This window comes from Aegilops tauschii, chromosome 5 (assembly GCF_002575655.3).
Source record: "Aegilops tauschii subsp. strangulata cultivar AL8/78 chromosome 5, Aet v6.0, whole genome shotgun sequence".
In the NCBI taxonomy this organism is placed as follows: domain Eukaryota; kingdom Viridiplantae; phylum Streptophyta; class Magnoliopsida; order Poales; family Poaceae; genus Aegilops; species Aegilops tauschii.
Window position 1 is genome coordinate 72,920,446 of NC_053039.3, and position 26,206 is coordinate 72,946,651.

At 48.8% G+C, this 26,206-nt stretch overlaps 1 protein-coding gene and 1 pseudogene across 1 annotated transcript; both read left to right on the forward strand.

Moving 5' to 3' along the window:
- The first annotated feature begins 6,517 nt into the window (after positions 1-6,517).
- On the forward strand, positions 6,518-9,827 carry LOC109747928 (WAT1-related protein At5g64700-like). The gene is made up of 3 exons (XM_020306971.4): positions 6,518-6,909; positions 8,412-8,474; positions 8,818-9,827. Exons 1-3 carry the CDS (start codon positions 6,662-6,664, stop codon positions 9,653-9,655), a joined length of 1,149 nt encoding a protein of 382 aa, XP_020162560.1. The 5' UTR covers positions 6,518-6,661; the 3' UTR covers positions 9,656-9,827.
- A 10,975-nt stretch (positions 9,828-20,802) lies between these two features.
- On the forward strand, positions 20,803-24,222 carry LOC109747929 (WAT1-related protein At1g43650-like; annotated as a pseudogene).
- Positions 24,223-26,206: the final 1,984 nt, after the last annotated feature.

Here is a 26,206-nt window from a genome sequence, read left to right on the forward strand (position 1 = left end):
GGAACGTAAGCCTGCTCTTGTATTAAGGGGGCTAGTTCTGCTTCCGGCCGCGTACGCAACGTGCAGGTGTGCAATGGGCGATGGGCCCAGACCCCCGCGCCATAGGATTTAGACCGGTGTGCTGACCTCTCTGTTGTGCCTAGGTAGGGCTGCGACGTGTTGATCTTCCGAGGCCGGGCATGACCCAGGAAAGTGTGTCCGGCCAAAGGGGATCGAGCGTGTTGGGTTATGTGGTGCACCCCTGCAGGGAAGTTTATCTATTCGAATAGCAGTGTCCCTCGGTAAAAGGACGACCCAGAGTTGTACCTTGACCTTATGACAACTAGAACCGGATACTTAATAAAACACACCCTTCCAAGTGCCAGATATAACCCGGTGATCGCTCTCTAACAGGGCGACGAGGAGGGGATCGCCGGGTAGGATTATGCTGTGCGATGCTACTTGGTGAACTTATCATCTATTCTCTTCTACATGCTGCAAGATGGAGGTGGCCTGAAGCGCAGTCTTCGACAGGATTAGCTATCCCCCTCTTATTCTGGCATTCTGCAGTTCAGTCCACCGATATGGCCCTTACACATATACTCATGCATATGTAGTGTAGATCCTTGCTTGCGAGTACTTTGGATGAGTACTCACGGTTGCTTTTCTCCCTCTTTTCTCCCTTTCCATTCTACCTGGTTGTCGCAACCAGATGCTGGAGCCCAGGAACTTGACGCCACCGTCGACGACGACTCCTACTACACCGGGGCGCCTACTACTACGTGCAGGCCGCTAACGACGACCAGGAGTAGTTTAGGAGGATCCCAGGCAGGAGGCCTGCGCCTCTTTCGATCTGTATCCCAGTTTGTGCTAGCCTTCTTAAGGCAAACTTGTTTAACTTATGTCTGTACTCAGATATTGTTGCTTCCGCTAACTCGTATATGATCGAGCAATTGTATTCGAGCCCTCGAGGCCCCCTGGCTTGTATTATGATGCTTGTATGACTTATTTTATTTTTAGAGTTGTGTTGTGATATCTTCCCGTGAGTCCCTGATCTTGATCGTACACGTTTGCGTGTATGATTAGTGTACGATTGAATCGGGGGCGTCACACGCTCGTCCCAATGTCAGTTGCCATAGTTATCATCCTTCTAATGCTGGTCTAATCGAAGGCGCTGATCTGACGAAGGACATCATGCTTCTTGTTGAACATCCCTAAGTCAATGTTGTCGAGAAAGAAAATCTGAAAACATAAATAAATTTGTCGTCAATAAAAGCCACGACCCCTAAGATACATGATGTGATCAGATGCATGCAAAAAAAATGCTGCAAAAGGAACAAGTAAACTGACCTGCAAGAACAAATGGCAACCAACTAAATTAGTGTTTGGGTTGTTGTTCAACATGTCCTTATGTCCTTCTTAAGCCGTCGAACTGACTGGAGGAGACACTCAAGTACATAATCACACCAATTGAATTGTGAGACGTCTCTATGCTGGCAAGTGCACCCCAGTAGTCTATAGTGGCATAATCATGTTTGGTTGTTGGTGCCAAAACATGACCCATTACGAAAATAACAAATGCAATTTGGAAACAGTCCTTTTCAAGCTTGCTAGATGTCTCAGAAATGTCTTGGAGAAGGAATTTCTCTGCAGCTCGGAGGCTATGCACCCCAATCTTGTCCATCCCAAGTGTGCTCTTTATGAAATGGATGGCTTCACGCTTTATAAATGTATCACGTCCTCTAACATTTCGATGCCCAAATGGTATACCGAAAATCTTGTGCACGTCTTCGGCCCAAAACTTTAGAATGTACCACTCTGTTAGTATGATTGCGCGACGCCTAATGCTGACCTTACTAATTGTCCATGCACTGAATTTTAGGTTGAGTTGTTGGATCACAGGTAGCTTTAGCATACAACCAAATCCAATTTCTGCAACCAGCCACCTCTTGTAATCATCAAGACTAAATTACTTCTACTGCTCGCTTAACTGAAATTCTGGATGTGGGTGCCGGAGGCGCCTGTGCTTCATTTCCAGATGATGAGTGCTCCGGGTCTTGTGTTGTAACTTCTACACCGGCTCCAACTACATCGCAACTGCGGAGTCAGACATGATTACTACCTCAAATAAGGTCTGATTAGCCAACAGTACACTGTATCGTTTATATAATCATGCATTCCTGCAAATTGTTTTGTTTCATGTTTACAAATCATTTAAAATCATAAAAGTTTGGCCTGCAACAATACAGCAATTCAAAGCACAACACGTGGTTGGACACAACAATCATTAAGCTAACAGAACAACGGATCTGCAAATAGGAGGTTTCCTAGTATTCTTGTCGTACAAACTAAAAGTAAACAGATATGTCAGACTATGCAATCTATAATGAAAACAGATTAAGCATTTGTTTGGAATGAACATTGCATTTCAGATCAGTATGAGATTTGCACAACCGCAATGGATTGAAAACGAAAATACACACATACTGGTTGCAGATCAGATCCAGATTCAGAATAACAACAAAATGGATTGGTGGAGTGTGAGAAGGTGCAACAGGGGTGGGGCGTGGAAGGGGGTGGAAGGATGAGACATGTTCTTTGAGTGTACCGGGCGAATTTGTCCATGCGCAAGGGATACCCGCCGGCCAGATTGCTGATGGTGAGCCGGCAAACCCTCGGATTGATTTCTCCATTGCTGGCCAAGGGCAGCAAATCTTTAAAAAATCTCCACCCAAAACACGGACGAACAACCACACCCACGACCAGATCCGTACCTGTTGACCGGCTGCATCAAGAACACCATGTTCGCCGGAGCGGAGTGCTCCTCCCCTGCTCGCCACTCTCAACAAAACAAGATCTACAGCCGGGAGGTAGACCCACTGCGGTCTTACTGCCGCCGTTACCGGAAAGCAGCAGAACTGATCCACGGATCAAGACGACGCTGACGACTCGAGCCACGGCTCTGAACCGAACTAGCGACGCTGTCCGTTCTAGGTGGACCCTATCCACCTCACGTGCATTTACTAGAACGAATCGCAAAGCCATGCCCAACGGGAGAGATTACGAGCGCCTGTGTGCTCGTGATCGCATACTCCGCGTCTGTCGCTTTTCTACGTGTTTTTCTTCTCGGCAACACGAAGCTTCTGTTGCTTCTAACATCTCCTATTCTAGTGTGCAGCCACTGGTATCTCCTATCCGATGCCGCTAGTGGTCCCTCCTCCCACTCCGCTTCACCGTCGCTACGGAGCCCATCGTGTATGTCTGCCCCTTTTCTATAGCACGACCAAATATATTTTCTACACTATCGTGCGTCGTCTCACCTCAAGACCTTCATGTCGGGTTGCCAGATCAATTAACGGCTCCTGCCAAAGGAATTGAGTCGAGTTACTTTAAATGTGGAGATTGGAGGCTGTATTATTAGAGTATATATGGAGGAGTGCCGCCGTGTTGATCTCTGGCTCTGGTGAGATTCTGTCATCCTATTGGGGTTCCACGACATTGCGAAGTCACTCTGTATAGACATGCACCTCACCACTCTAGATTGAGACTCCTAATACTTTTTCGAAACGGAGACTCCTAATACTTCGAAGCCAAAGAATAGAAAAACTGCAACGACATGCTCTTGACGGCATCAGCGACATGCTCCTTCTCCTCTTCTCTGTTGCCGCTGACACCCACACCATTCTCCACTGGTGGTAGACGAACCAGCGGCTGCCGACCGTAAGAAACCGTCCATGCTAGCAACAATTCTTGTGTTTCTCTCTATGTAGATACGGTCTGGAGAAGCTATTTGGTATTCCTTTCGGTAGACTAGGTGAGGAAGGACTGAGGCAGTAAGATCACAACAAAATCGTACAAGCCATATTAAATCCATGGGAGTAGCGTGCTTCAAAACCGGTTGTTAGAGCATCTCCAACAGCCGCCGAACACGCCGCGCGCTAAAACCTACATTGCCGCGCGCCCATTGTCTGGTTTAGCGCGGCGGGCAGCGCTGACTCCAGCAGCCGCGCTAAAATGTAGCGCGCAAAAAATGCAGCGCGAGCGACTCACACAAACGACATATGCATTTCAAATAGAAGCAAAAATGATCAAACTAACAAAATAAATCAACAATAAATAGTTCAATTTCGTTATTACAACCCAAACAAATAGTTTATCGTTCAGTACAACAAATAGTGCAATAAACACAACAAAAAGTTCATGAACAATACAATGTCGAACGCACAAATCATGCTCTTTGTCGTTCATGCCATGCCCACCACTCCTCAATGAGATCCTTCTGAAGATCATTGTGCGCTGCGGGACACCGAATGGCATGATAGGAGGCAACAAAACGGGCCACCCTTTCAGCCCTCCGTCGCACTCGCACGGGATGTCCCAAGAGCTCATACTGTGAGTAGTCTAAATCTTGGCCACGCTCATTCTCGATGATCATGTTGTGCATGATCACATAAGCGTGCATGATGTACCAAAGCATTTTTTGATCCCAAAATCTAGCCGGTCCTCTCACAATAGCAAATTGGGCTTGCAAAATCCCAAAAGCTCTCTCCACATCTTTTCTAGCTGCCGCCTGAGCATTGTGGAAATCAAGATTTTTCTTACCTTCCGGCTTTTTCAACGGCTTCACGAAGGTTTGCCACTTTGGATATATGCCATCCGCTAGATAATAACCATAGTTGTATGTACGACCATTTGCTACAAACTGCACCAGTGGCAACTCACCATTTGCAATCTTATTTATTAGTGGTGACCGGTTGAAAACATTGATGTCATTCAAAGATTCAGGCATTCCAAAGAATGCATGCCAAATCCAAGTCTCTTGATCGGCCACCGCTTTAAGGATTATAGTGGAACCCTTTTTTGGCCGTGGAATTGCTCATGCCATGTCTTTGGACAATTCTTCCAACTCCAATGCATGCAATCTATTGAGCCAAGCATGCCAGGAAAGCCGCGAGCTTTGTTCATCGCCAATAGCTTTGCGGTGTCTTCAGGATTGGGAGATCTCAAATACTCCTCGCCAAACACTTGCACAATTCTGACTGCGAAGCGCTTGACACACATGATGGCTTGGCTCTCACCCATAGCCAAGTGATCATCAACTAGATCAGCCGGGATACCGTATGCCAACATACGCAAAGCGTCTGTCACCTTCTGAAAGGTGCTATGCCCGAGCTCTCCTGCGGCATTCCTCCTTTGCTGAAAAAACCGGTCATGGCTCGCTAGTTTCTCTGCAATGTGCCTGAACAACTCGGTGCTCATCCTAAACCGACGACGAAAGTACGACTCCGGGCATGTGGGATTCTCCATGAAATAGTGCCTCATCAATCTGTTATGGGCATCGATCCTATCCCTCCAAATTTTCTGCCGACCCATAACCAAACCACCGTGCTTCGGTTTTTTTATTGATATGCATAGCTAGGATCATTGCAAGATCCTCCTCCTCTTCCATATCAAATTCTTCTTCGAAAGAATCATACGACGAACTCATCTACAATGTTCAATACTATCCTATAAAAACTACAATCAACATGCACCAAATTCATGACGTTTGAGCGATACATACCTTGCAGGCGTTTTGTCGAACACCTTGCGGGCGCCGAGCGGCAGCGAGCGCTCGGGCGCTGTTCGTCGGACGACGGACGCGCGCGAGGGGCGGCGGGACTAGAGGGGGGGCGGAGAAGCCGCCGCGGCGCGGGGATAGGCCGGGGAAGCGCCGGAACGGTCGCCGGGTGGCGCGGGCGGCGGCGGCGGCGCCACTGGATGGGGGGTGGGAGTTGCGAGCGAGCGCGCGGGAGCGGGCGCAGCAAATAAGCGGCACGTGATCCTGTTTCGGCCCGCGCGCTGACCTAGATATGCCGCGCGCGCTGTTTTTGCGCGCCCGCTGGAGCCACTATACCGGTTGTGCGCGCTAAAACGGGCAATTTTACGGCGCGACGCTAGTTTGGCGCGGCTGTTGGAGATGCTCTTACAGATGATTGCCAAAAGTTGATGGCGGAATTTGGTAGGGCGACAATGTCACACTGTAAACGAGAGGCTAACCTTGCTGCTCATGAGCTTGATGGGTTTGGCTTCATTCAGAGGACCGGATTTTCATGGCAGGATCGGCCTCCTAACTTTTAGTCCCAACACATGTAAATGATTTGATTGTTATTCGAATAAAGTCACCAAAACTTCAAAAAATAACAATTAATGTAAGATGTTGGCAAGCAAGGACATGTGGTGGTCTCTTATTGGCCCAGCACAATAATTTGGAGTTTTGGACCCGTTTGAGCCAGGACCGGCTCAAGCAAAAAAAAAAAATACGGGGAAATTTCCGATCTATTCATCTTCAAGCAATTTAATCTCTAGCTATTGTTAATTTGTTTGCAAAATCTTTTGCATTTGTATCACAAAATATCACAATTGATTGGGGGATGTCAGTTTTTGTTGTTGTTTTTTTTTTTGCACGGAGGGAGAGGTGCATGGACCGATTCTTGAAACACTGTGTATGTATCCAGTGGAGTAGATGTAACAACTAACCACACGTACGTTACGAAGTGCAAAGCCACTGACCAGCTGCATCCCACCATCATATCGCCGTGCTTGTTCCTTCCTGGCTATATATCTCCCCCGTCTTGCCTCTCGGCATTGCATTCCTCCTTGCTCTTGTCCCAGGGAATCAAGCTCTCGATCTCGACGGGACATGGCGGGGCGCGACGGCGACGTGGCCGTGATGGCGGTGGCGGAGGATGAGGCAAGGAGGAGGAGGAGGAGGCAGGCGGAGCGGGTGGCGCTGCCGGCCGGCATGGTGCTGGTGCAGGTGCTGACGGTGGTGACCATGCTGCTTTCCAAGGTGGCTCTCAACAGCGGCATGCACCCGCTCGTCCTGCTCGTCTACCGGAACCTCGTCGGCGCCGCCTTCGTCGCCCCCCTCGCCGTCGTCTTCGAGAGGTACGCACGCAACGCCTGACCAATCGATCGATGGTATACTACGGTGCAACATCCATCGATTAGTTCTAGAGAAAGTACGTACGTTTGCACTAATTTTCACGCACGTACGGCGTGCGATGTGTGTTCGCCGCGTCCGCCCCAAACTGTATATTTCCATGTGTCATCCATTCATTCATGCATGAACCGTCTTTTGTACGTATTTTGCAGTATACTGGTTATTTATTAGCTAATTAATTCGCTATATGTTATGCATGCGACGCCGACCATGTAGCTAAAGCTAGCTCGAGTGACGAACGAGTGGATCGACGTATATTTGACCCGCGCCGGCGGATTAGTTGCCGTGTTAATATGATGGTCTGGGTCATATATAGATATTATTCACGCAGTTCATTTAATTGGCAATACGTATCCTGACGCACTGCCTCTCTAATTATTATAAGACGTATTTTGACACTATCATGGAAGTAGTAAAACTTTTGACACTGACACACATTTGGCCACAACTGCCAAATTCGGCAATCTTTGGTAATTTTAGGGCGATTAACGTACAAATTAGCTAGTTTTCGTGACAGCGCTCTAGAAACATGCGTGCAACTCTCTCCATTTGTGCTGATCGAGGGATCGACCCTGATCATGCATGCATGCATGCACATAGTAGTAGGAACACGCCGTGCACTAATTAATACTACATCTACAAAGGTTTACTTCAAGATTTTACTTACAAATAACTGATAGGGAGGATTGTGATTGGTAATAGGGGAATGAGGGTGCCCACCCGACTTAAAATCAAGAGGGAGAGAGAATTAGTTTGGAAGGTTATGCAAACCTTTATAGGTGTAGCACTATTGCTAATTAATTGTACCACTCTTCTCCGATTTGGAAAATGATGTATACTCCTGCCCTACTGCTTAATAGTGTCTGTACAATACAAACACCTGTTTTGTTTTGCGAAATGTACCAGACTAACACTTGACAGAAGTGGAAAGTTCGGACAAGGATCAGCTGGTCTGTGTTTTGATTAGTTGGGTCAGTGTCCTGACAGCTAGCTAGCTAGCGCTAGACACGCCAACTGAACTGCTAATGGAACGAGATCAGCACTAATTAATGTACTAGCTACTCTGTCTGTGTGTCAATTTGGAAAGTCACACCTACTCTTGTGAATACGTATTAACCCTCTTCAAGTGAGAGCACAAGAAATTAGTAGTACGTACCTCTACTACTAATTAACCGAGATGCTAGTAATTTTTATTGCTGCGAATAACCGAGATGGTAATTAATAACTAAGATGTTCTAAAAAATAATAACTAATAACTGAGATAACGTCTCTTCCCGTCGATGCATGCATGCAGTATATGGAAAGAACAGTATCTCCCATGCATCCGTTTTTCTGATGTGTCCTGGTCATTTCTTTAGTTGCCTAGCTAGCTTGTTCTTCTTGCACTGATTAATAAGTTCCTGCCTAGTTGTTTTTTGATAGTAATTAATTAAATTAACTGTTGCAGGGAGATGTGGAAGAAGGTGAACCCGCGAGTGCTGGGCTGGATTTCCCTCAACGCAACGTTCGGGTTCGCACTACAACCACTCCCAATCTATTCTCACAACTAGTAGTAGCTTGTATTTTGTGCAGCCAGCAGTTCTATATTCAGAAATGCATTTGTGATTTGCCCGTTTGCAAACTTCTGCAAAGGCACAAGAAACCTTAGTTATAATTAAACAGCAAATCTAAAAAAAAATACATAATGTTTTCAAGGGAAAAAGCATAATCTTGTTCTGAGTACAAGAAAAGTAGTACGTGCAACTGGAATGCAGATTAATTCTGGCATACATATTGTGCATAAACTCATTCTTAATTATTTTCGATTCACATTAATATTCCTCTCACAAGCTTATGTATGTATATGTATGTAGAGTACTGTTGGCGATGGGGCTGTATTACTGCGGCTTGCGGACCACCAGCGCCGCCTACGCCGTCAACTTCCTCAACCTCATCCCCATCGCTACCTTCATCATCGCCGTTGCGCTCCGAGCCGAGAGCCTGTCCCTCGCCGTCTGGGCCAGCAGGATGAAGCTCCTCGGAGCTGTCGTGGGCGTCGCCGGCACCATGGTCGTCAGCCTCTGCAAGGGCACCCATCTCCTGCTGCCGCACCTCCGGCAGTCCTTCCATGCCAACCCCCACGTCGCCTCGCCCCACGGCGGCCGCGACATGGCCATCGGCACGCTTTTCCTGTGCGGGAGCTGCGTCAGCTACGCGCTCTGGTTCGTCGTGCAGGCCAAGGTCGCCAAGGTGTTCCCGTCCCGGTACTGGGCCACGGCACTCACGTGCGCCGCGGGCAGCTTGCAGTCTGCCGTGGCCGCGGCCGTGGCGGTCGTCCTCGCCCCCGCCGGCGACGGACATGGATGGGCGCGCACGTGGACGCTGCGCTGGGACCTGCAGCTGGCCACGGTGGTCTACTCCGGGGTGTTCAACACGGGCGTCACGTTCGTGCTCGTGTCGTGGGCGGTGGAGCGCCGCGGCCCGGTGTACCCTCCCATGTTCAACTCCCTGTCGCTCGTCGCCACCACCGCCGTCGACGCCGTCGTACTCGGAACCGACGTGTACCTCGGCGGCGTGCTGGGAGCGGCGCTCGTCGTCGTCGGCCTCTATGCGTTTCTGTGGGGCAAAAGCAAGGAGCTCGCGGCCGCCAAAGCGGTCAACGCCGAGCAGGAGCTGCGGTGTGCAGGAGACACCGACGATGGCATTGCCTAGCGATTTTATCCAGCTTGGGTACAGATATCGATGGAATTAATTGAACTATTGAGCCGTATGAATCTGTGATCACATCGCACACAGTCATTCCAATGTGTCCGGGACATAAGACTGGCAGAGTTATTTTATGCTGCTATCTGTGCTAGTTCGTCACGCGCTCGGCGTGGATTAATTCCTGTGCACTGAGAGTTAGAGCATCTCCAGCCGTTGCCCCCTCAGGACGCATAAAAATCGCCTTCTGAAGGCAAACCGGCGATACAATCGGCACTGGAGGCGGTTTTGCGCCCAGTCGTCGCCCCAGCTTGTCCCCAGGCGCCGAAATTGGCCCACTTTTCAGCCCCATTTCGGCGAATTAAAGGGCCCATATGGGCGAGAATAAGCTCATATTTGGCGTGGTTCGCCGTGTCTCGGCGTTTAATTATCAACACAATTTTTTCTTATCACATATTTCATCACAGAAAAATCAAATACTTCAACAAAATACTACAACAACAAATAGTTCAATACAAATTATATAGTTCAACAAATAAAAACTCATATTTCATCACACGGCGTCCCCCTTGAGCCTCCATAGGTGCTCAATCAGATCTTTCTGCAGTTGATGATGCACCCGTGGGTCTCGGATCTCCTGACGCATACTGAGATAGGCAGTCCAGGTTGCCGGTAGCTGGTGATCAACTTCGGCTAGAGGACCCTGCCTGTAGTATGGTTCAGTGTCAAACATTGGGTCTTCTTGCTCGCTCACGATGATCATGTTGTGCAAGATGACACAGCAAGTCATAATCTCCCACATTTGATCTTTGGACCAGGTCTGAGCGGGGTACCGGACAACAACAAATCAAGATTGGAGCACACCAAATGCCCGCTCGACATCCTTCCTGTAAGCCTCTTGAATCTTTGCAAACCAGGCGTTCTTGCCTCCTGCCACAGGGTTTGAGATCGTCTTCACAAATGTCGACCATCTCGGATAGATGCCATCAGCTAGATAGTACCCCTTGTTGTAGTGCCGCCCATTGATCTCGAAGTTCATCGGAGGATAATGACCTTCAACAAGTTTGGCAAAGACAGGAGAGCACTGCAGCACGTTGATGTCATTGTGAGTTCCTGGCATACCAAAAAAGGAGTGCCAAATCCAGAGGTCCTGTGTGGCCACCGCCTCAAGTACCACACTGCAACCGCCTTTGGCGCCTTTGTACATCCCCTGCCAAGCAAATGGGCAATTCTTCCATTTCCAATGCATGCAGTCGATGCTTCCAAGCATCCCAGGAAATCCTCTTGCTGTATTCTGTGCTAGGATCCGAGCAGTGTCTTCCGCATAGGGTGTTCTCAAGTATTGCGGTCCAAACACTGCCACTACTGCCCGACAGAACTTGTAGAAACACTCTATGCTGGTGGACTCGGCCATGCGCCCATAGTCGTCGAGTGAATCACCGGGAGCTCCGTATGCAAGCATCCTCATCGCTGTCGTGCACTTCTGGATGGAGGTGAATCCAAGGGCCGGTGCAATCCATCTTGCACTTGAAGTAGTTGTCGAACTCCCGGATGGAATTCACAATCCTGAGGAAGAGCTTTCGGCTCATCCGATAACGGCGCCGAAATGTTTTCTCGCCGTGAAGTGGAGCATCGGCGAAGTAGTCGGAGTAGAGCATGCAGTAGCCTTCGAGACGATGTCGGTTCTTTGCTTTCACCCGCCCCGGCGCCGACCCACCTCGCCACGGCTTTTCATTGCTCGCCAACAGCTGGGCGAGGGCGGCGAGCACCATGAGATGCTCTTCTTCCTGGACGTCGGCCTCGGCTTCCTCTTCCAGCAGCGCGGCGAGCGCTTCCTCGTCATCCGAGTCCATCGCCGAGGCAGGCAAATCGCCGAACACCTTGCGCCCGGTGGGCGTGTACCCGCCGCTAAACTGCCCCTCCGCAGCCGGAAACGGCGGCCGGAAACGCCCAGCTGCTGTTGGAGGGGCTGCCGCGGCGAAGCTCTGCTATTTTTCCGGCGGGGAGTGGCTATCTAGCAGTGAAGGGCGGCGGGCGGCGCCGGGATATAGCTAGTGGCGGCCGAGGGCGCGGGGGTTGGGAGGCGAGTCGGGGAAGAAAACCTTGACTTTTCCCCTGACGGTGTGGGCCAGCCGCGCTTTTCCCTTGCGCCGGAGCCGCCAATTGCCCCCCAGTGCGCCGGCTTCGGCCTGTGACCGCCGGGCAGAAAAAGAGCCGAACCGACGATTTTCGGCGTCCTGGGGCCGCGACTGGGGCGTCTTTTTGGCGCCGGCGCCGAAAAAGTGGCCTGGGGGGCCTGTTGGGGGCGCGGCTGGAGATGCTCTTAGAGCCGGCCATCCTGTTCCCTAAATGTCCGTCTATGTTTTTTTTTCAAAAACCACAACACTAAAAATAAAATAAAAAATAGGACAATTCATCCATAAATAGCATGTAAATATGTAACAATAGTCTAAAGGTGAACCGGATCTTCAACAAGTTTTGTGAATTCACTGATTTCAAATTCAACGATACTAGAATGAGAGCTAGCACATGACCTCCCACACATGATGCCCCTTAGCTTCATCCAAATGTGCGTGAATGGCCTGCTCTCAGTCCTGTAGTACATCACAGTAGAGCATGCAAACTATACAACATGTAGAGCAACATTGAGTGGATGAATAAGTTAACCGACATGTACATGAAGCAAATTTATGATCTCCATGATTGGCGAGAGCCTGATGGCCACATTTCCTCCACTGTGAAACATCATGACGGAGTTGCAGATGGTGTACCGTCGATGCGATATCGACTTCACTTGCGTTTATGGATGACATGCATGTTGTAGGGCGCGAAGTTCTTTCGCGCATGAAATGAAGTATGCATGTGCTGCCAACAGATCGAGCCCTTGAGTTCTTTCCTACAAAGTCCGCAGATAAGACCAACAATGCAGCCCACAACAAGTGATCCTCCTTCACTGAGTACCCCACCATCATGCTTACTCTAGAAAATAACAAAAACTTCAACAAAAAAGCTTAATGCCATTTGACCGAACATCTGCTGGGATGGTGTTCGCCATGGATGTCGTCAGCAGGATGTGGGCTGCATTATAAACCACACGATGCAATGCGAAGCCATGTCATTATTTCTATCAGGTTGGCTGAGCAAGACCAAACGCACCGAGTTCCATCGACCATACAAATTTGGCTAAATAAAAGCTAAAATAATACTTGTAATTAGTTTTAAAGGAAGGTCTATTCTCAATGAGACAATCAAATTAGTTATAAAGGAAGGTAGTCGTCACGATGAAGGACTATTCCCAAATGAGACAATCAATTCGGAACTCACTCTGTACAAAAAAGAGAGAGATATGACAAGTAAAGTAATGTCGACTTGACCGTCCCCAACAACTAGAGAGTGAATGGATGTGATTGTATCAATATATTAACCATGCCACATGTATTAATTGTGTAATATCTCAGGAATACAAACTAAATGAATTGTCTCAATATATTCCAAATATTTCCCTACTTGTTTGAACCCGGCCCTGCTCACCTACTGGGCTCCCTACATGAATTATGGTCTAGGGCCAATAGGACACCGCCACATATTGGGGGGGGGGGGGGGGGGGGGGGCATGTCTAATTTTGTTTCCCCTATTCGTCTTGTTGCTTGGGACCCTTTTCTACGTGCTTTTCTTCTCCTTGCTAGTACGAAGCGCCCGTCACTTCTAACATCTCCTATTCTAGTATGCAACCACCGATATCTCCCATCCGATGCCGCTGGTGGTCCCTCCTCCCACTCCGCTTCACCGTCGCTATGGAGCACATCGCTTATATATGTCCGCCCCTTTTCCATAGCACGACCACATATATTTTCTACAATGTCGTGCCAAGCCACCTCGTCTCACCTCAAGACCTTCATGTTGTGTTGCCAGACCAATTAACGCCTCCTGCCAAAGGAATTGAGTCGAAGTACTCTAAATGTGGAGATTGGAGGCCGTATTATTCGAGTTTAATGAAGGATCACCGCCGTGTTGATCTCTGGCTCTGGTGAGATTCTGTCGTCCTCTTGGGGTTCCACGACATCCCGGAGTCAATCTGTATAGACATGCACCTCACCACTCTAGATTGAGACTCCTAATACTTCGAAGCCCACGAATAGAAAAACTACAACGACATGCTCCTCCTCTTCTCTATGTCCACCGACATCCACACCATTCTCGACTGGTGGTAGACGAACCAACTGGTAGAGTAGTCGTTATGGTATACGACTTCTAGTCCAAGTTAGTTTTGTATCCCTACCCCAAGTCGGTTTGTACCCTCTTATATACTCTTGTATGCCGCACCAAATCATCAATAAGCAACAGTTTTATTCAGCTTTCATGGTATCAGATACCGGTCCCAGGGTTTAGGGTATGGCTCCGCCAACGCCACCGCCGCCGCCGCCGCCCGGCTACTTCGAGCGCCGGGCCGCACTCATCGCCAAGGCCGCCAACGCCGCGGCCGCTTCTCTCTCGGCCGTCACCATAGCTCCACAAAACTACCCTGCACCGATCCTCGCCGCACCAATATCTCTTGCTGACACAATCTCCGACGTCAGCCCCTACATCCCCATGGTTCTTGATCTCGCCGCCCACAACTACTATCATTGGAGACATCTCTTCGATCTCCACCTCGGCCGCTGCAACCTGCGCTCGCATGTCGCCGCCAACTGTGTTTCCCGCCCCGACGATCCGCAATGCTTGAAAGACGATCTCGCGATCTCGCGATTTTGTTTCCCCTATTCGTCTTGTTGCTTGGGACCCTTTTCTACGTGCTTTTCTTCTCCTTGCTAGTACGAAGCGCCCGTCACTTCTAACATCTCCTATTCTAGTATGCAACCACCGATATCTCCCATCCGATGCCGCTGGTGGTCCCTCCTCCCACTCCGCTTCACCGTCGCTATGGAGCACATCGCTTATATATGTCCGCCCCTTTTCCATAGCACGACCACATATATTTTCTACAATGTCGTGCCAAGCCACCTCGTCTCACCTCAAGACCTTCATGTTGTGTTGCCAGACCAATTAACGCCTCCTGCCAAAGGAATTGAGTCGAAGTACTCTAAATGTGGAGATTGGAGGCCGTATTATTCGAGTTTAATGAAGGATCACCGCCGTGTTGATCTCTGGCTCTGGTGAGATTCTGTCGTCCTCTTGGGGTTCCACGACATCCCGGAGTCAATCTGTATAGACATGCACCTCACCACTCTAGATTGAGACTCCTAATACTTCGAAGCCCACGAATAGAAAAACTACAACGACATGCTCCTCCTCTTCTCTATGTCCACCGACATCCACACCATTCTCGACTGGTGGTAGACGAACCAACTGGTAGAGTAGTCGTTATGGTATACGACTTCTAGTCCAAGTTAGTTTTGTATCCCTACCCCAAGTCGGTTTGTACCCTCTTATATACTCTTGTATGCCGCACCAAATCATCAATAAGCAACAGTTTTATTCAGCTTTCATGGTATCAGATACCGGTCCCAGGGTTTAGGGTATGGCTCCGCCAACGCCACCGCCGCCGCCGCCGCCCGGCTACTTCGAGCGCCGGGCCGCACTCATCGCCAAGGCCGCCAACGCCGCGGCCGCTTCTCTCTCGGCCGTCACCATAGCTCCACAAAACTACCCTGCACCGATCCTCGCCGCACCAATATCTCTTGCTGACACAATCTCCGACGTCAGCCCCTACATCCCCATGGTTCTTGATCTCGCCGCCCACAACTACTATCATTGGAGACATCTCTTCGATCTCCACCTCGGCCGCTGCAACCTGCGCTCGCATGTCGCCGCCAACTGTGTTTCCCGCCCCGACGATCCGCAATGCTTGAAAGACGATCTCGCGATCGTCCAGTGGTTCTACACCCGCATCACCACCGAGATCTTCAACATGCTCGATCACGACGGCGCCACCGCTGCCAACATCTGGCACTCCCTCCGTCAGCTCTTCCAAAACAACACCGACGCTCGAAAAAACGCTCTCCACACCGAGCTTCGCAATATGGTGCAAGGAGACGCCCCGGTGAACCTGTTCTGCCAGCGCGTTAAGACCATTGGTGATGAGCTCCGCGAACTCGGCGATACAGTTAGCGACTCACAGCTAATCAATATCGTCGTCGTCGGCCTCAGCGAAGACTTTGACAAGCAAGCCTCGTTCATACCGATGATACGGCCCCCTCCTACCTTCGCTGAAGTTCGTTCCTTGCTACAACTCGCGGCGGAAACACAAGCTAGCAAGGACTCTCGCCCCAAGGTCTTTCATGCTGCGGCTCGTCCTCCTCTGTCGTCTACACCAGCGCCGCCTTCCAGGCCGGCTCCTGCCGCCGGGCCGTCCGCATCGTCATCTGTTGAACCGCCCCCAGGCTGGCGTCCTAGTCCGAACTACCGCGGCAAAAACCCTATCTACAGGCCGCCGTTGACTCGTTCGGTTCCGCCTACGACATCCCCAGCACCGAGTCCTGCACCACCCACCAGTGCTCCATCTGCAGTTGCATGGCGGCCTCCTCATGATCCTTGGACGGGGCTTGTTCAAGCATGGCCCATGCCCTGGTCCGCTCCGTCCACCCTCGGTGCTCCGCCGGCATACTCAGGTGCCTGGCAACCCGGCCTTCGGCCGCCTACTGGTGCTCCCGGGGTTCTCAACCCCCGACAGCCGGCCAATGCCTATCACGCCACCCCGACGTATGCTCCTTATGGTCATTACAGCACCGACGGCGGCGCCTACTACACACCTCAGCCGGTCCTGCTCCCGACGCCACCCCCACCACAGCCGGCCAATGCCTACTACACTCCCCAGCCGGCCCTACTGCCTTCACCATCGTATCCGCCGGCACCGCTTCCGACGCCACCCTCACCTGCGACGCCGAGCTGGGATCAAGCTGCCTTTCTCCAGGCCATGAATAACTTTGCTGCACAAGGAAACTCAGGTACGGATTGGATCTTTGATTTAGGGGCCTCTAGTCATATGTCTGCATCTAGTAATTGGTTATCTTCTTGCACTAAATCTCCTTTCCTTTCCATTATCCTTGGAGATGGATCATCTATTCCTATATATTGTGTTGGTCAGGCTCAACTTCCCTCTTCCACCAAACCTCTTTTACTTCGCGATGTTCTAGTTGCACCCGCCCTCATTAAAAATCTTATCTCTGTTCGCCGCGACAATCTAGTTTCGGCTGAATTTGACCCTTTTGGTTTATCCGTGAAGGATTACCTGACCAAGGCCGAGATCGCTCGCTTCAATAGCTCCGGTGATCTTTATTCTCTTAATGGAGTTCCTACCGCCACCCCTCCAACATCCATGCTGGCCTCCGTCGATCTCTGGCATCGTCGCTTGGGCCATCCCAACCCCGCCGTCTTAGCTTCTATGCTTAGTGAATTTACCATACCATGTCATAGGGACTCTCATAATTCTGTGTTTTGCGAGTCTTGTCAATTAGGCAAACATGTGCGTCTTCCCTTTAGTTCCTCTAGTTCTTGTAGCACTTATCCCTTTGAATTAATACATTGTGATTTATGGACCTCTCCCATTGCAAGTATTTCGGGTTTTAAATACTACCTTGTTATCCTAAATGATTTCACCCACTTTGTCTGGACTTTTCCTCTACGCAACAAATCCGAGGTCCATTCTCTTTTCCTTAATTTTCAACGCTATGTGTCTGTTCACTTCTTCCTCCCAATTCGCTTTTTCCAATGTGACAATGGTCGCGAGTTTGATAACATTAAAAATCGTACTTTCTTCTTACAACATGGCATCCTGCTTAGGTTCTCATGTCCCTACACCTCCCCTCAAAATGGTAAAGCAGAACGCTCTCTTCGCACCCTCAATGATATAGTTCGCACTCTCCTCATTCAATCATCTATGCCTCACAAGTTTTGGGCTGAAGCCCTACACATGGCCACCTTCCTTCTAAATATTCGACCTTCTAAAACTAAACCCAACACTACTCCCTATTATTCCCTCTTTCTTTCCCACCCCGACTACTCCGCAGTTCGTGTTTTCGGCTGTCTCTGTTTTCCCAATGCCTACGCCACTTCTGCAAATAAATTATTACCACGCTCTATCCCATGTGCTTTTCTCGGCTTCTCTGACGAGCACAAAGGCTATCGCTGCCTCGACCTTCACACCGGACACGTTCATGTCTCTCGTCATGTCACGTTTGCTGAGCACATTTTTCCTTTCTCACAACGCACTACTACACCATCCAACACCCCTAGCTCCGCAAACACCCCCTCTCCCCGTCCTTTCCAACTATATACTCCCCTACCTGCCGAACACAACTTATCACCACCACCATTAACACCCACCATAGCCAATCCCAACCATACACTCACCCCACCCGAGACGTCTCCAACTCCCCCGACCCCTGCTTCCTCCCCAACACCCCCGGCCCCTACTCCCACTCCACCACCCAGCCCTGCTCCCACTCCACCACCCAGCCCTACTCCTTTGTCCGACTCTTCCGCTGCGCCGGACTCACCAGTACCCACCTTACCCCCTCGTGCTATTCCTATAGCAGCCCCGATTAATGATCATCGCATGCGTACTAGGGCCAAATCAGGATTTCATCAACCCCAAGACCGCCTAAACCTTCATACCTCCGTATCTCTCACTTCTCTTCCAAAGAATTACAAAACTGCTCTACTTGATCCCAATTGGGCCGCTGCCAAGCAAGAAGAATATAATGCTTTACTTCAAAACAACACCTGGCAACTTGTTCCTCGTCCTCCCAATACAAATATTGTTTCTGGCAAATGGATTTTTCGCCAAAAGTTCCACTCCGATGGGAGCCTCTCACGATATAAAGCCAGGTGGGTTTGTCGTGGCTTTTCTCAGCAACAAGGAATTGATTACGAAGAAACCTTCTCTCCTGTTGTTAAACCTAGCACCATTCGCACCGTTCTTAGTGTTGTTGTCTCCTCTTCATGGCCCATTCACCAACTTGATGTTAAAAATGCTTTCCTCCATGGTTCCCTTCAAGAAACTGTCTACTGCCAGCAACCTCTGGGTTTTGAAAATCCATCCTTTCCAACTCATGTATGTCTTCTTCAGAAATCTCTCTACGGTCTTAAACAGGCCCCACGAGCTTGGTTTCAACGCTTCTCCTCCTTCATTCAAACAATAGGCTTCACTCCATCTCTCTCCGACACCTCTCTTTTTGTGTATCATCAAACTTCTGATACTGCCTATTTACTTCTCTATGTAGATGATATCATTCTTACCGCCTCCTCTCAAAAGTTCTTAGATCATATTGTCTCTCTTCTTAGATCTGAATTTTCTATGACTGACCTAGGACTCCTTCATCATTTCTTAGGCATTGCTGTTGTTCGAGATTCCTCCAGCCTTTTTCTTTCCCAGCGCCAGTATATTCTTGATCTTCTTAATCGTGTTGGTATGCTTGACAGTCAATCATCTCGCACTCCTGTCGATACTAGTTTTAAACTTTCGGCTACCGGTGAACCCTTTTTCGATCCTACTCTCTACCGTAGCCTAACAGGTGCTCTCCAATATCTCACCATTACTCGTCCTGAAATCTCTTTTGCTGTTCAACAAGCATGTCTCTATATGCATGATCCCCGGGTTCCTCACTATAATCATGTTAAACGCATTCTTCGGTATTTAAAAGGAACTCTCAATCATGGTCTCCACCTCAATAATTCTTCTCCAAACTCGCTTACCGCATACTCTGATGCAGACTGGGCTGGTTGTCCTGACACTCGAAGGTCCACTTCCGGTTTTTGTGTTTTTCTTGGTAACAATTTGATTTCTTGGTCTTCAAAAAGACAGGTTACAGTCTCACGTTCGTCGGCCGAGGCTGAGTATCGCGCTGTGACACATGCCGTTGCAGATACCATCTGGATTCGGCAGTTACTCTCCGAGCTACACATGCCTATTGAGCAGGCCACTATTGTCTACTGTGACAACATATCAGCAGTCTACATGACCAGCAATCCAGTTCAACACCGACGCACAAAGCATATTGAGATTGATATTCATTTTGTTCGTGAAAAGGTTGCTCTTGGTCAGGTTCGGGTGCTTCATGTTCCCTCTACGGCTCAGTTTGCTGACATTTTCACCAAGGCACTGCCTACTAAGCCGTTTCAAGATATCTGTTTCAGTCTCAACGTCGTCGAGCCTGCTGTTGATACTGCGGGGGAATGTTAGAGTAGTCATTATGGTATACGACTTCTAGTCCAAGTCAGTTTTGTACCCCTACCCCAAGTCGGTTTGTACCCTCTTATATACTCTTGTATGTCGCACCAAATCATCAATAAGCAACAGTTTTATTCAGCTTTCACCAACGACTGCCGACCGTAGTAAGAAACCGTCCATGCTAGCTACAATTCTTGTGTTTCTCTCTATGTAGATACGGTCTGGAGAAGCTATTTGGTATTCCCTTCGGTAGACCAAGTGAGGAAGGACCGAGGCAGTAAGAGCACAACAAAATCGAACAAGCCATATTAAATCCATCGGAGTAGCGTGCTTCAAAACCGGTTGTTAGAGATGATTGCCAAAAGTTCACGGCGGAATTTGGTAGGGCGACAATGTCATACTGTAAACGAGAGGCTACCTTGCTGCTCATGAGCTTGATGGGTTTGGCTTCATTCAGAGGACTGGATTTTCTTGGCAGGATCGGCCTCCTAACTTTCTAGTCCCAACACATGTAAATGATTTGATTGTTATTCGAATAAACTCGCCAAAACTTCAGAAAAAATATTAATGTGAGATGTTGGCAAACAAGGACATGTGGCGGTCTCTTATTGGCCCAGCACAATAATTCGGAGTTTTGAACCTGTTTGAGCCAGGACCGGCTCAAGCAAAAAAAAAATATTTACGGGAAAATTTCTGATCTATTCATCTTCAGGCAATTTAATCACTAGTTATTATTAATTTCTTTGCAAAATCTTTTGCATTTGTATCACAAAATATCACAATTGATTGGGGGATGTCAGTTTTTTTTTGGTTTTTTTTTGCGGGGAGGTAGAGGTGCATGGACCGGTTCTTGAAACACTGTGTATGTATGGAATGGAGTAGATGTAACCAAGTAACCACACGTACGTTACGCAGTGCAAAGCCACTGACCAGCTGCATTCTCCAGCATCATATCGCCTTGCTTGCTCCTTCCTGGCTATATATCTCCCCCGTCTTGCCTCTCGGCGTTGCATTCCTCCTTGCTCTTGTCCCAGGGAATCAAGCTCTCGATCTCGATCGTCCCTGACTCCGTGACTCGGGACATGGCGGGGCGCGATGGCGACGTGGCCGTCATGGCGGGGGCGGAGGAGGAGGCAGGCGGAGCGGGTGGCGCTGCCGGCCGGCATGGTGCTGGTGCAGGTGCTCACGGTGGTGACCATGCTGCTTTCCAAGGTGGCTCTCAACAGCGGCATGCACCCGCTCGTCCTGCTCGTCTACCGGAACCTCGCCGCCGCCGCCTTCGTCTTCCCCCTCGCCGTCGTCTTCGAGAGGTACGCACGCGTGACCCATCGATCGATGGTATACGTAGTACGGTGCCACATCCATCGATTAGGTCTAGAGAAAGTACGTACACTCGCACTATTCTTTTGCTGTACGGCGTGCGATGCGTGTTCGCCGCGTCCGCCCCAAACTGTATATTTCCATGCGTCATCCATTCATTCATGGATAAACCGTCTTTTGTACGTATTTTGTTTCAGTATACTGGTTATTTATTAGCTAATTAATTCACTATGCTATGCTATGCTATGCATGCGACGCCGACCATGTAGCTAAAGCTAGCTCGAGTGACGAACCAGTGGATCGACGTATATTTGACCCGCGCGGGCCGATTAATTAGTTGCCGTGTTAATATGATGGTCTGGGTCATATATAGATATTATTCACGCAGGTTATTTAATTAGCAATACATGTCCGCACGCACTGCCTCTCTAATTTAATATAAGACGTATTTTGATACTATCATGAAAGTAGTAAAACCTTTGACACTGGCACACATTTGGCCACAACTGCCAAATTAAACAATCTTTTGTAGTTTTGGGGCGATTAACATACAAATTAGCTAGTTTTCGTGACAGCGCTAGACATACACTACACGCATGCATGCAACTCTCTCCATTTGTGCTGATCGATGGATCGACGGCCGTGATCATGCATGCATGCACATAGTAGTAGAAACACACTAATTAATGCTACATCTACAAAGATTTACTTAAAAAAATTACGTATAAACTGATGCGGAGGATTGTGATTGGTAATAGGGGATGAGGGGGTCCACCTCATTTAAAATGGGGGAGAGAGATAATTAGTTTGGAAGGTTATGCAAACCTTTGTAGGTGTAGCATTATTGCTAATTGTACCATTCTTCTTCGATTTGGAAAATGATTATACTCCTACCCTCTGCTTAAGAGTGTGTGTACAAGAGAAACACCTTTTTTTTTTTGCGAAATGTACCAGACAAGCACTTGACAGAATTGGGAAGTTCGGACAAGGATCAGCTGGTCTGTGTTTTGATCAGTTGGGTCAGTGTCCTGACAGCTACTCCCTCCGTTCCAAAATAAACGACTCAAATTTATATTAACTTTATATTAAAATTAATATAAAGTTGAGTCGTCTATTTTGAAACGAAGGGAGTAGCTAGCTAGCGCTAGACACGCCAACTGAACTGCTAATGGAACGAGATCAGCACTAATTAATGTATTAGCTACTCTGTCTGTGTGTCAATTTGGAAAGTCACACCTACTCTTGTGAATACGTATTAACCTCTTCAAGTGAGAGCACAAGAAATTAGTAACTGAGATGCTAACTAAATTTTATTGCTGCGAATAACCGAGATGGTAATTAATAACTGAGATAACGTCTCCTCCCGTCGATGCATGCATGCAGTATACGGAAAGAACAGTATCTCCCATGCATCCATTTTTCTGATGTGTCCTGGTCATTTCTTTAGTTGCCTAGCTAGCTTGTTCTTCTTGCACTGATTAATAAGTTCCTGCCTAGTTGTTTTTTGATAGTAATTAATTAAATTAACTGTTGCAGGGAGATGTGGAAGAAAGTGAACCCGCGAGTGTTGGGCTGAATTTCCCTCAACGCAACGTTCGGGTTCGCACTACAACCACTCCCAATCTATTCTTTTTTTTTTGAGGCACACTCCCAATCTATTCTTACAACTAGTAGCTTGTATTTTATGCAGCCAGCAGTTCTATTTTTAGAAATGCATGTGTGATTTGCCCGTTTGCAAACTTCAACCAAGGCACAAGTCACCTTAGTTATAATTAAACAGCAAATCCAAAAGAAAGAAAAATATCATGTTTTTAGAGGGAAAAAGCATAATCTTGTTCTGAGTAGAAGAAAAGTAATACCTCTGTCTCAAAATGTAAGACGTTTTTTAGGCTAGTTAGTACATATAACTGGAATGGAGATGTACAGATGCAGATTAATTCTGGCATACATTTTGTGGATAAACTCATTCTTAATTATTTTCAATTTACATTAATATTCCTCTCACATGTTTATGTATGTATATGTATGTAGAGTACTGCTGGCGATGGGGTTGTATTACTGCGGCCTGAGGGCCACCAGCGCCGCATACGCCGTCAACTTCCTCAACCTCATCCCCATCGCCACCTTCATCATCGCCGTCGTGCTCCGGGCCGAGCGCCTCTCCCTCGCCGCCTGGGCCAGCAGGATGAAGCTCCTCGGAGCTGTCGTGGGCGTCGCCGGCACCATGGTCGTCAGCCTCTGCAAGGGCACCCATCTCCTGCTGCCGCACCTCCGGCAGTCCTCCCACGCCAACCCCCACGTCGCCTCGCCACACGGCGGCCGCGACATGGCCATCGGCACGCTTTTCCTGTGCGGAGCTGCGTCAGCTACGCGCTCTGGTTCGTCGTGCAGGCCAAGGTTGCCAAGGTGTTCCCGTCCCGGTACTGGGCCACGGCGCTCACGTGCGTCGGGGGCAGCCTGCAGTCTGCCGTGGCCGCGGCCGTGGCGGTCGTCCTCGCCCCCGCCGGTGACGGACATGAATGGGCGCGCACGTGGACGCTGCGCTGGGACCTGCAGCTGGCCACGGTGGTCTACTCCGGGGTGTTCAACACGGGCGTCACGTTCGTGCTCGTGTCGTGGGCGGTGGAGCGCCGCGGCCCGATTTACCCTCCCATGTTCAACTCCCTGTCGCTCGTCGCCACCACCGCCGTAGACGCCGTCGTGCTCGGAACCGACGTCTACCTCGGAGGCGTGCTGGGAGCGGCGCTCGTTGTCGTCGACCTCTATGCGTTTCTGTGGGGCAAAAGCAAGGAGCTCGCGGCCGCCAAAGCAGTCAACGCCGAGCAGGAGCTGAGGTGTGCAGGAGACGCCGATGATGGCATTGCCTAACGAGTTGTCCAGCTTGGGCAGAGCTGTTACTACCTCGGTCCAGATTTATTAAGGCTTCTACTATTTTGAACCAAACTTTGATCATTCATAAGATTAATGAAATATAGAATACTGAGACAGACATTTAAAAAACTAGACGGCCGGCTCCCATATCACTCTCCTCGTTGAGCAGATACCGTGTCCGTTTTAGGATCGATCTTAATCCACGCCGAGCGTGACGAATTACTACCTCCGTCGGGTTTATTAGCCCCCCTCTCATTTTGGGCTAATGTTTGACCAACAAATTTAACTAATAAAATGTAAACTATATGTCACAAAAATTATAACTTCGAGAAACTCTTTCAAATAGAAATTCAAGAGTGTACTTTTTCAAATAGAAATCCAACAATGAATTAACCAATATGTACAGAAAGCAAAATTTACGATCTCCTTGGCTGACTAGCTTGATGGCCACATTGCCTCCATTGCAAAACTTCATGACAGAGTTGCAGAGGGTGGACCGTCTATGCGATATCGGCTTCATTTGTGTTCATGGATGACATGCATGTCATAGGGCGCGAAATTCTTTCGCGCATGAAATGAAGCATACATGTGCTGCCAAAACATCGAGCCCCTTGATTTCCTTTCTACAAAGGCCGCAAATACGACCAACCATGCATCCCACACCAAGTCATCCTCCTTCACTGAGTACCCGACCATCATGCTTACTCTAGCAAATAACAAGAAGTTAAAAAAAAGCTCAATGACATTTGACCGAACACCTACTGGGCATGGTGTTCGCCATGGACGTTGTCAGCAGGGGTGGAGGGACCTTGGGTGGATGGTGGCGTAGTCCAAGGAGGGCAGGCGCGTTGGTGGGGGCTACAGACGTCCTGTGATGCCTAGGCGGCATCCGAAGAGGTACAACCACAATGTTGGACGAGGAGGGTGAGGATGCAAAGTATGAGGGAGCAGGGGCAGAGTGGAAGAAAAGTGGATCCGAAGGGGATCTGAGTGGGTCGGGGGTGTCGGAGTCCTACGTGGCGGCGGTTTGAACTCCCAAACAGCTCGATCTGAACGGATGCAGGCGGTTTAAAGGTCAGTGTTGGAGACACCCTAAGACACAAATAGAGACAGAAGAGATCACAAACAGACGTCACACACACACACACACATGTATGTATGTATATAGACCATTCACAGAGGGTTGTCTTCATCCTTATCTGCCAACAGATGAATCCAGTGACCATGTGTGCAATATGTGCCAACGGGAGAAAGAATGCACGAGTATATGCCTACCTGCTTCATTATAACTTGGCTGCGCTCATATTCATAGGTTAGTAAAAAAACGCAGTGTCTATTTGGCACTCGACACAAAAGTAATTGGGCTTCAATCAAATTTTGTGAAAAATAGAGAGATGGCATGTGTTTTTCCTTTTTTTTCTTAGGGATGAAATTAGTTGGACCATTCAATCGTAGTAACTTTTTTTAACAGAGTATGGGTCCTTTGTGGACGAAGAGCACATGCTGACACAAGAATTCAAAGAAAAGAGAACTACAACTTGGCCCTGACCTTTTTATGGAGGGCCCCAATATAGAATCTAAATTGCAATTGGGTGTAAAAACTACCTAAACGCAAAACCAATTGCGCTGACACCGGAGGCAAACCACTTGGTTCAATGTAACCATCATTGCCTACGAAGGAGATGCATAGCTCATCAGAGAAGGACACCATGGACTCTATATCAAAGGGCAATTACCTCCCTTTTGGAAATTATGGCTGCGGTGAAGACCTGAGCGGTAGCTTCAACCCAAAACCAGCGGTGACGAACAACTGCCTAAACACTACACTTCAGTAATCCCTCCCTCCCCCTCTATCCTTCCACCACCATGATGAAGAGAAGAGAGGAGGAGGAGAGGCCGAAGCTCCTCCAGATAGGGGTGACTAGGGCCTCTGGTTTGACCATCTCCCCAACTCGAACAACTTTTCCTCTGACCAACATGGTTGCGATGATGACCGGAGTGGTAGCCTCAACGCAAACACCAGCGGTGACGAACTGCAGCCCAAACACCACACTCCGGTAATCCACCCCCTATCTTCCCACCACGACGAGTAGAAGAGAGGAGGAGGAGAGGCTAAAGCTCCTCCAAATCAGGGATGACTCCCCAACTCGAACAATATTTCCCAATGAGGAGAGGATAACCAAGATCAGGTTTATTTAGAG

What these genes read in the sequence shown, in the direction of transcription:
- LOC109747928 (XM_020306971.4), top strand. Translation starts at nt 6,662, where the DNA reads ATGGCGGGGCGCGACGGCGACGTGGCCGTGATGGCGGTGGCGGAGGAT. An exon ending in CTCGCCGTCGTCTTCGAGAG is followed by an intron (nt 6,910 to 8,411) that starts GTACGCACGCAA and finishes TAACTGTTGCAG; the next exon opens with GGAGATGTGGAAGAAGGTGA. An exon ending in TCCCTCAACGCAACGTTCGG is followed by an intron (nt 8,475 to 8,817) that starts GTTCGCACTACA and finishes ATATGTATGTAG; the next exon opens with AGTACTGTTGGCGATGGGGC.